The following is an 11,252-nucleotide window of genomic DNA, read 5'->3' as shown; positions in this document are numbered from 1 at the left end:
CTATTTCTCCTTTGCTGTCTCCCAGACCTCAGCTGTTCTCTCTGCACCTCTTCACCAAAGGCGAAGCGCCTCCACGGCCAGATTCAACAAGCGGACAGTGCAGGCAAATTCATGCAGAAAGTGGCCAGTTCAGAACACAGGAAACAGGACATAATACTGTACACTGCCCAAAAATACAGACACCATATCAAAAGAGGAGTGGCTAGCAGACAACAAAAAATAAATGAGCAGATGTTTGCCTCTCCCTTACTTAAATTTGTGATGTAGTTGAGACTTGTTTTATTATTCTTGTGCAAAGAGTGATGCCACCAGAGCCATCAACATATTGTCGCTGTCGGGCAGAAACCATGTCCCATTCCTTTTATTTTATTGTAAATGAATGCCCTACTTTATCATACACGAGTGTTGCATAAAAGTAGTGAAAATAGCAGATCTACAAGCCCACAACACATCAAAGTGTTGTCAGCTTGTAGATCGTCTATTTTCACCATGTTAGCAGATCTATAGGCCCACAAGATGCTGACGTGTTGTCAGCTTGTAGATCAGTTATTGTCACTATTTTAGATAATTTTTAAATAGTGATAAGAAATAAGTGATAAGTAACGTTTTGGACATACAGGGTTTCCACCCAAAAGTGATGATGTATTCATATATATTTGTTGTCACCATGTTTATGTTGTATGTGGGATTAATACCCTGTTGTATTTGAATCTTTTAGATTAAAATTATATTTACCTTTCATGCAGTTGCATTTTTTTACTTAATGAAATATGTTATGCTTTTACCTCAATGGTTGACTTTGTTGATCCCCATTGGAAATAAGTCCAGATGTCATAATATTGTTGATGTTTGTTTCTTGTAACTCATACAGAGTAAGATTTTAAAAGAAATGTCAGCAGCATTAGTTAGAATGAATGAAATACAAGGTACTTCTAAGTGAATTTGTTCCAAACCAAGATGAAATAAATACTGATCTGCATTTGCAGTGGATCTCTGAATAAGAGAAAATAATTATTATGTTATATAATTATATAAAATAATAATAATTATAAGTATAACAATACATAAAATGTACAGTGAATATATAATAGGGCAGATATTAATAATTATTAAAGAGAAAATAATTATTATGTTATATAATTATATAAAATAATAATAATTATAAGTATAACAATACATAAAATGTACAGTGAATATATAAATGCATATATACTGTGTACATCTATCACCAGTGAATATAAATAGATGTACAATACATCTATGAATGAAGTACAGTCTCACAAGGGTTATACTTAACAGGCATCTGTCAATATGTGCCAATGTACCGTAGGCCTACATCATGTTATATTGTAGTAATACAATAGTACAAATAGGTTAGATGATGGTGAGAAAATTGATTTTGAGGTCCATTTAGAGATGGTTAAAACAATGAGGACGTTTCTTTCATTCATTGAGTTTTATTTTTGCATGGCGTAGGTGGGAATCGAACACCTGACCCGGCGTAGGTGGGAATCAAACCCACGACCTTCGGATCCTCAGCAACCATACCTAAAATCGACAAAAGTCACAATTTTCATGAATCTATCATATATACTCATAAACCACTTGGACAGATCACTGGGGAGATGCACACGAAGACTGGCCTGTTGCATTTTTCATCCCTTCCACGCTCGTTTTCTCTTTCTTTCTCTCTTTCTCCTCTTTTTTCCTTCTTCCCCCTTCTCCCCCTCTCCCCTTCCATTTTTTTCCCCCTTCCCCCCCTAGGTAGGCAATTGTTCCCCAGCCCTGGCGCAGACACTCAAACCACTAGGCCACTGAGCTGGTACATGATATCATTGCAATCCTTGGAAATCACAACATAGGTGTAGACATGACAGTTTGTATTATAATGCTTGTTTCAGGATTTATGATGCAAAATACATTATTTAGTAATGGCGGATATTAAAATACGCATCAAGGGGGGTTGGGGGAAATCTTTAGGAAGGCTCCATGTCAGACATTGTTCAAGGAACCAAACCAACCTGTAAAGTCTACCAAATGTCATGGTTTTATGCTTATATAAACCCCAGGTGGGATTCGATCCAACGACCTTCTGCATGTAAGGCATATGCCCTGACCACTACACTAGGCAGCCACAGGATCTGTTAACCATGTTTGTTTAAAAAAAAAAGTTCTATGTAGGCTGAGTGCCTTGATTTTATTGATTTCTTTTTTATATTTTGGAGGCTTGGGGTGAAATCAATCTGAGTAAATGTAATCGGAGTATTTCTGACATTTTCGAGTGATCATATTTTCTTTTACTCAGAACAGGAAAAAAAACAGACGGTAGAGAAGGGCTCATTTTAAACATGAACGTGATCTGGAGCTAGATCAGACGTGTCAACATTAAAGAGTTTGACATATGCACATGCCATGGGCATCCAGGATGTTAACATCAACTCAACCCTACGGAGGATTTGAACTGCCAACCATCCGTATACCAGGCACAGGCACTGACCACTACACTACGGCAGTCACACATAATGGACCTGTCATTTAAAAGAAAAAGAAAAGAAAAAAGAAAAGGTTCCATGTAATGTACTTGACGCCTTCTTTCAAAATGATATAGTTCCCCCCTTTGGCCAATTGGGGTAAGATTGGTTTCAGTGATATTTGGACTAACCCTCTACAGTAGTTGTGGGGCTCATTTTAAACATGAACGTGATCTGGAGTTAGATCAGACGTGTCAACATTAAGTGAAACATTAAGTGATCTGGAGTTAGATCAGACGTGTCAACATTAAAGAGTTTGACATATGCACATGCCATGGGCATCCAGGATGTTAACATCAACTCAACCCGACATGGGGTTTGAACTGCCAACCATCCGTATACCAGGCACAGGCACTGACCACTACACTACGGCAGTCACACATAATGGACCTGTCATTTAAAAAAAGAAAAAAGAAAAAGTTTCATGTAAATCTACAGTAGTTGTGGGGCTCATTTTAAACATTAACGTGATCTGGAGTTAGATCAGACGTGTCAACATTAAAGAGTTTGACATATGCACATGCCATGGAAATCCAGGATGTTAACATCAACTCAACCCAATGTGGGGTTTGAACTGACAACCATCCGTATACCAGGCACAGGCACTGACCACTACACTACGGCAGTCACACATAATGGACCTGTCATTTAAAAAAAAAAGAAAAGAAAAAAGAAAAAGTTTCATGTAATGTACTTGACGCCTTCTTTCAAAATTATATAGCGCCCCCCTTTGGCCAATTGGGGTAAGATTGGTTTCAGTGATATTTGGACCAACCCTCTACAGTAGTTCATCATGAAAATTTTACTTTGCATGTATGTTTTAGAGGCAGAAGAATAATTTGCATAAAACTTGCAATATTCATTGAATTATTAAAAAAACATGTTTAAATTTAAAAAGAATCCGATCTGACAGATCTTTAGATATTGGTCCAAAGTTCATGTAAAAAAAGTTCCGTGCACGTGACGCGAAAGTTCCGGAATAAAAGCGGGTTTAAGTGTTTTACAAACTGCTCAAAATGGCAGAAAATCTAAGGACGGAGCGTACTTAACAAAGACACGGATGGCTTCCGCTTGAGTCAAGGCACGCGTGTAACCAAGTTGCATGTCTTTAAACGAAACGAGCCATGACTTATGCCCCTTTAAAGTTTGAGTTTTCAAACGCTTCGTATAGCGCCCCCCTTTGGCCAATTGGAGTAAGATTGCTTTCAGTGATATTTGGACTAACCCTGTACATATTTGCCAAATGCCATGAACGTGTCACTTTGCATGTATGATTTAGAGGCAGAAGAATAATTTGCATGAAACTGCATTATACAGTGAATTATTAAAAAATAATGTTTCGCTTTAAAAGAAATCCGGCCGCTGTGCGATGACCACATTGGTCCAAAGTTCATGTAAAAAAAGTTTCGCGCACGTTACGCGAAAATCCCAGGAGGAGATAGATTTTGACTGTTTTTCATATAATTCAAAATTGTGGGAGAAGTAAAGGTCAGATGTCAAAAGTCAGAGCGTAAAAGTTGTTCGGCATGAGGAGACGCATAAGTGTATACAGGTTTCATTGCTGTACCTGAAACAGGGCATGAGCTACACCTGTTCAAAGTTGGCATTTTTCAAAGGTTTCCTACAGCGCCACCCTTTGGCCGATTGTTGCGGGCTTCGCGTTTTAGCCGTTTGGCATAGTCCTCTGCCATACTGCCGAGTTTCGTAAAAAGCGACTGCACGGTCTAGCCGCTAGAGAAAAAGTGGCGGAATAATAATAATAATAGTGATGAAGTCCAATAACAATGAGTGGCCAAGGCATTGCCACTTCGTGGCCTTGGCCACTAATTACATCACATTAGGCCTAGAGTTGAACATTTGTGAAGAAAGACAATTTAATTACTATAAATGCAAAAATATTAATTGGAGTTGGCATTACATTTAGTTTGACTCGATCCATTCCATTGAGGGGGGGGGGGGGTACAAATACAAGGTACAAATAACAGATCTCCAAGCTCACAACACCTCGTGCTGCAAGGCGTTGTGAGCTTGTAGACCCACAAGCTATTAGAGCTTGTGGGTCAGATGTTGAGCGTTTAAAATGGTTACATGTCTGAAAAGGTATCAGCCATGAGCCATCTACAATGTAACATGTATCATATGTATGCTTATTACCCGGCTCGTTTGGGAGCTTGATTCTGATTGGTCGAGCGCTGAAATCAGCGGTGAATAGACCTTTTGTCAGCCTTCTGATAGGTCCCTGAGACTCCCTGACTGGCCAACCAGAAAAAACATTCACTTTTTGCTATCGGGGGTGGAGTTTGTGCAGTGGAGAATGTTGCTTCAGCCTTTCAAAAACTGTCCGCAGCGGAGCACGGCAATCGCCTGGTACGGCCGCGGCAGTAGGGGGCGATCTCGCTCATCATAATGAATAAGCTTCAACAAACTAGTTCACATGGACCTTATCAATGGTCTAACTAGTTACGATTGGGTACATATATTTTAAATGGGCAGAATTACTATAATCTGTTCTCCTCTTCCTACCCAAGATTCAATGCGCTTTCTATTGCTATTTCTATTCTCTCTCTGATCCAGAGGATTAAACTAATTAAAACATATATTTTCGGGGGGAAACTACTGTTTTGCTATGTAATTACTGTACCCTTTTCTTCCCTTTTTATTAATATCACCTAGATGTTTTTCCTTTGGTACTTTATATAGCTGTAATGAGGCTATGAAAACATAAAAAAGTCCCATTCACTGCCACTATAAAAACAATCTGCCCAGGGAAAATGTCCCATCATAGTAACAGGGCAGAATGGGGCGGGATTTGCAAACTAGTCTATTATGAGCGTATAATGACCGCTCCGCTCTATAATTCACCGCTGCCTAATCAACGGCTCAGAGCAGCTGCTGTATTCAGGCTGCACTGCGTGGATTTAGTGCCGTGTCCAACATGGCAGCCATGTAAACAAACACACCGCGTCATTTACAACCAAACGTTGCTCTGAAACCATTTGAGGCGAGAAATAGACGACGCAGTAACAGAAAATGGATTCTATTTGATCAGCACTTCCTTGTTTTCCAAGGCGACCGTGTTGCGCTCGGAGGGGACGCACTTTCAGCCGTCTGTAAACAAGGAAAAACTTTGTTTTGTTTTTAGTTTTGAGTCAAATTATTAATTGTATGTATTAGCCGGGTAATAAGTGCTATAAGGTCTTTCTGCTTGGTCATTATGGCTTATATGGACACTTCATGCTGATAATTCCCCGAGGCGGAGCCGAGGGGAATTATCCATGTCCATATAAGCCATAATGACAGCGCAGCAAGACCTTATCGCATACATATAGGCCTACGTATGTATACAGTAAACTGTCTGGCCAAAACCTCTTAACTCCATTTTTGAGGTTTTAGACTTTTTTGTCATAAATCAGGGCTATTGAACACCCTTTACATCTGAGTGTTGGTTAAAATAATATTGAACCAATGGAAAGTAGTAAAAAGTGCTTGGGAAAAAACCTCCTAACTCCACACTTTCTGCCAAACATGCCAAACATGACTGACAGCAGAGATAATGATACACATTATGTACATACAGTTTGTATATACATACAGTATGTACACATGTACATATCATATACTCTGTATTGTACATACCGGTATTTAACATATGATGTAACAGAGGTGTGTTTTGATGTTGTCACCTCTTCTCTCATTCTCTGAGTGACAGCCACAGCTGAGACCCCAAAATACCCCTGAGAACAGGGGCGTCAGTTGGATATGGCAGGGGTATGCAGCTGCCATACCCTGGGTCCAGGGGGGGAAGATAAAAGTTAGATCTAAATATGAATCCATGAATGTTTGATTGATTGATTGATTGATTGATTGATTGAAGACTTTATTGTCAGTTTGCATAGGAAAAGGTACAGTTTCATGACGGTACAGTTCACTGGTACAAGGTCTACTAAAAGGAGATCCATGAAAAGACTAAGCTTATTTCCACAGGAAACCATTAAAGTATCTCATATATCTCTTTGTCTATCTGTATTATGTTGTTAAATTACAGTAAAATAACTAAAAATTTTAACAAAATGGTCACTTTAACAAGGTAGGCCTATTGTGGCACATTTACTAACATGGTTACAAGTTTAGCTGCACTTGAACAACCGTTCCAGGCTGCCATATCCAGCCCAAGAAACCATAGAAACGGTGGGAAATAGAATGTACTTCTTAAGGTATGGCAACACTTCGCGCGCGTGCAAGACACCAGTCATGTTGCCATACCTTAGCTTTTTCTGAACTGACGCCACTGCCTGAGAAGGAGCCTGATCCAACCCAAAGAACCCCCCCTGGCTGAGTGGAGGTGGTACGGTCCGCGGGGGAAGCTGCAGCAGCAGCAGGGCTATTTGTGGAGCATACCAGTGTCAGGTTGATGCAGGGGGAATGTCTGGGCCATACCAGTGTCCAGGGGTGTGCCTCCATATTCTGGGCCCTGGGTACAAGGAGTCACTGCGGGCCCCCCATGAATGTTCTTCATAGGGGGAGGAGGTTTAACCCTGGGTACAAGGATGCACTGCGGGCCCCCATGAATATTCTTCATTATTTTGTGTTTTGACTATTGAAAAATAGCAGATCTACGAGCTCGCAGCGCTGCACTCGGTGCCGTGCGGCGAGCTTGTAGATCTGCTATTTTAGAAAAATCTTAACAATTTGTGCAAGTCTTTGAATATTTCAAATCCTTCTAAGGTTTTTTGAAAAAAAAATATGTTTCTATGTCAGTGGTGCTCAAACCTTTTAATGTGAAGGACCCCCAAAATGATATGTATTTGGCCACGGACCCCCATCTCAAAATATCTAGTTCCAGGGACCCCCTGCAGATGCAAAATTTGAGTTACAAACATTCGCTTAAAAAAGCCCCCCCTCCCCGGGACGCCCCTGCCAGTGTCAGGTTGATGCAGGGGGAAAGTCTGGGAGGAGAAGGTTGACTCCATTCAGCAGGCTCAGGATACGTTACCTTGTTGGTAGAGCTGAACACACTAAGCTGAACACAGTAAGCTGAACACAGTGGAACACAGTGAACACAGTAAGCTGAACACAGTGAACACAGTGAACAACATGGACGCCGCTGAGCTGTTCCAGGCTGGGGAGAAGAAGGGCCGAGGTCTGAGGAGCACCAGAGACCTGAGACCAGGAGAGGTGGTCTTCTCTGAACCCAGCTTTGCTGCCGTGGTGTTGGACAGGTCTGTTATAACCTTAATGATCTAATTATCACCGTCTGTTAATGAGGTGGTCTTCTGCTGTGGTCCTGGACAGGTCTGTTATAACCTTCTATTAATGATCTAATTATCACCTTCTGTTAATGAGGTGGTCTTCTGCTGTGGTTCTGGACAGGTCTGTTATAACCTATAGAGAGAGATGTCTCTCTATAGCGCTGCTGCTGCTACTCAGCGCTATAGAGAGAGATCTCTCTATAGCGCTGAGTAGTAGCAGCAGCGCTATAGAGAGAGATGCAGCGTGTGTTATATCAGATCTACAAGCTCTCTGTGTGATATCAGATCTACAAGCTCTCTGTGTGATATCAGATCTACAAGCTCTCAGTGTGATATCAGATCTACAAGCTCTCAGGTCACCTCAGAGTTTAGGCTAAGTTTAGCCTCAGAGTTCAGGCTAAGTTTAGCCTTCAGGATGAATTTAACTGCAGTGACGTAACCTAACCCAGTGGTTCTCAACCTGTGGGTGGGGACCCCCAGGGGGGTCATAACCTAACCTAACCCAGTGGTTCTCAACCTGTGGGTGGGGACTTCAACAACTTTATATTGGTTTGGAACAAACCAACATAAAGTTTAAAGGAGGACTTCACCACTTTTCAACCCATCTTCATATACATAGGTCCTCACTAATGTTCATAATAAATATATAATATATATTATGATATAATGTCTTCATATAACAGGTCCTCACTAATGTTCATAATAAATATATAATATATATTATGATATAATGTCTTCATATAACAGGTCCTCACTAATGTTCATAATAAAATAGCACAAGTTTTTTTTCTACTCCGTCCAAGTCTCCTAGGAGAGCTGCGGGAAGTTCAGAAATCCATCGTCTTGTGACATCATCATTTTCCCCCCCAAAAAAAATAATTAATATTTTTGAAAACAATATTTCGATTTTTATTATCGCGAGAACAATGGCTTTCACTTTAACATTGCAACTTTTCAGGATTAGAAAGCCTGCAGTTTCTATTAGCTTGGATTCCCAAGCGATGATGTCACAAGACGATGGGTTTCTGACCTGCCCACAGCCCTCCCCTGAAAAAAAAAAATGTTTTAGTGAGGACCAATTATATGAAGATAGGTTGAAAAGTGGTGAAGTCCTCCTTTAAGTGTATAGAGCAGGGGTGGGCAACCTTGGGCACAGGGAGGGTGATCACTGGTACACTGGCACAGAGGGTTTATATTTTAACTTTTTTAACTTGGTGAATTAAATGAAGTTTGCTCATTTATAACAAGGGTACTCCTATATCCACCAGTTTCCAACGCCCCATAGTGCATTGCGCAGACGCTGTAGCGAGCTTCCGGTGCCGCAGCTGAGTGTGATTTACAAGCTCACAACAGGCTGCATCTGCGACGCGACGTGAGCTTGTATGTCTGCTGTTAAACTGGAAGTGTGGTCCAAACAGGTCCAGATAATCTCCAGTAAACTCCCGCGGAAACAACATATTTGTCATTAAAGTTCATGTCGGCACACTGACACGCTAGAAAATAAAAACATGGCACTTTATTTCAAAAAGGTTGCTGACCCTGTATAGAGGGTATCTGCACATTTATAAAGTGACCATTAAGGGCTTTTTAATACCTTTAAAATGACAAATTAAACATTGTCCAAATTGTCAAATATTAGAGGCAGAAATTGTGAAAATAGCAGATCTACAAGCTCACAAGGCGATTGCGAGGCCTTGTGAGCTTGACACACACACACACACACACACACACACACACACACAGACACACACACACACACACACACACACTCACACTCACACTCACACTCACACACACACACACACACACACACACACACACACACGTCATCACGTCATAAGGAAAGACTAGGGGCCTGTGGGTAAATTGCAAATCGCAAGTTGCAATTTCTGCATGTGGCGTATTATCAAATTATTGTCTTGTGTGAGCTAGGTCTTTGTTTTATTGCATATTAAAATAATAACGCTAGTTTTTGGACAGCCTAACCCTAACCACCCATTTATAGTGTTTTTACCCAGGCAGTCAGGTTGCTCAATGAAGGGTTGAAACACAGGCACTGTACGCACTTTTAAACTGTACACTGTTGCACTGTATGGTATTGTATGTTGTGTTTGAGTGGCCTGCAATGCATGGTATGTGGGTCCACAGCTCCACACTCCTATCGGTCACTGTGACGGTCCCATCCTCTTTTACAGTACACTTTAAGACATAATAAGACAGAATAAAGCCATAATAAGAAATAATGTGTTTTTAGAGCTAATATATTTTATTAGACAGAAACAAAGACAGAATAGTAGAAAGAACGAATACATTCTCTGGCACCGTCACCTGCCGCGGAACTGCAGCGGCAGACACTGCCGTGCGGCCGCTAGTTCGACCAGCAGTCGCACTGCATCGCCGGCGATAGGACCAGCAGTCCCGCCAGTAGGACCGGCGGCTGCCGCACGGACCGGCAGGTCCCGTAGCGGTAAACTGCCCGTCCGTGCGGTGGTAGCTGAAACAGAATAGCAGAAAGCGAATACATTATCTGGCACCGGCATCGCTGGTAACTGCCGCGGCAGCCACCATCGCACGGACGGGCAGTTTACCACTACGGGACCTGCCGGTCCGTGCGGCGGCCGCTGGTCCTACTGGCGGGACTGCTGGTCCTATCGCCGGCGATGCAGTGCGACTGCTGTTCGAACTAGCGGTCGTGCGGCAGTGTCTGCCGCTGCAGTTCCACGGCAGGTGACGGTGCCAGAGAACGTATTCGCTCTTTCTACTATTCTGTCTTTGTTTCTGTCTAATAAAATATATTAGCTCTAATTACCAACACATTATTTCTTATTATGGCTTTATTCTGTCTTATTATGTCTTAAAGTGTACTGTAAAAGAGGATGGGACCACTGTGACCATGTCTCTGTGTAATAAGGCTGAGATGCTCCTGGCACAAGCATTTCATTGTATCTGTACTCTGTATGTGTGACAATAACCTGAACCTGAACCTTATATACACAAATACATTTCCAAGACAAATATTTGTACTCTTACACGAGTACATTTCTAGGCTGAAAAGTTCTGAGTACTTTTAGTTTGTCTGTTTTCTTTTCTCTTTCTCTCTCTCTAAAATGCTATTGGCCACAAGCTGTGTCCGTCAAAGAAGGAAGCCTATCATAACCCTTCTCCAATGGGATCTATACGTCATCTCATGCCCATATAAGGATAACGCCAATAGCCAAGCTCTCTCGTGTTAATCCTATCTACTCAAAACTAAATGTTTTTTTATGATCCCACTTAATTTTATTTCAGTTTTTACAGGTGTTTCTGCAGGCTTTGTATAACACCAGTAAGACTCCCTAATCGGGAGATAAGCGACCGTTGGTCGCTTATCTCCACAAATAGGCCAAAAGTTTGTTTTACCAATTATCAAGACATACGGGCAGTTGACAGTTTGCCATGGTTACTCATTGAAGTTGAATCTCCATATATGGAG

The 11,252-nt window shown here is 41.4% G+C and overlaps 1 protein-coding gene across 1 annotated transcript in view; it reads left to right on the top strand.

Moving 5' to 3' along the window:
* Positions 1-6,953: 6,953 nt before the first annotated feature.
* Positions 6,954-11,252, top strand: part of LOC308299923 (histone-lysine N-methyltransferase Smyd1-like) — a gene marked incomplete at both ends in the record, with an annotated part of 30,348 nt that continues 26,049 nt past the window's right edge. The window contains 2 exons of the mRNA XM_080743701.1: positions 6,954-7,006; positions 7,562-7,750. Of these exons, the coding sequence (XP_080599827.1) occupies positions 6,954-7,006; positions 7,562-7,750 (242 nt within the window). The remainder of the gene's footprint in view (positions 7,007-7,561; positions 7,751-11,252) is intronic.

The sequence above is a fragment of the Nannobrachium achirus genome, assembly GCF_963921795.1.
Source record: "Nannobrachium achirus genome assembly, chromosome: 15".
In the NCBI taxonomy this organism is placed as follows: domain Eukaryota; kingdom Metazoa; phylum Chordata; class Actinopteri; order Myctophiformes; family Myctophidae; genus Nannobrachium; species Nannobrachium achirus.
Note: the sequence above shows the minus strand (reverse complement) of the source record. Positions and strands in the feature narration are given on the sequence as shown.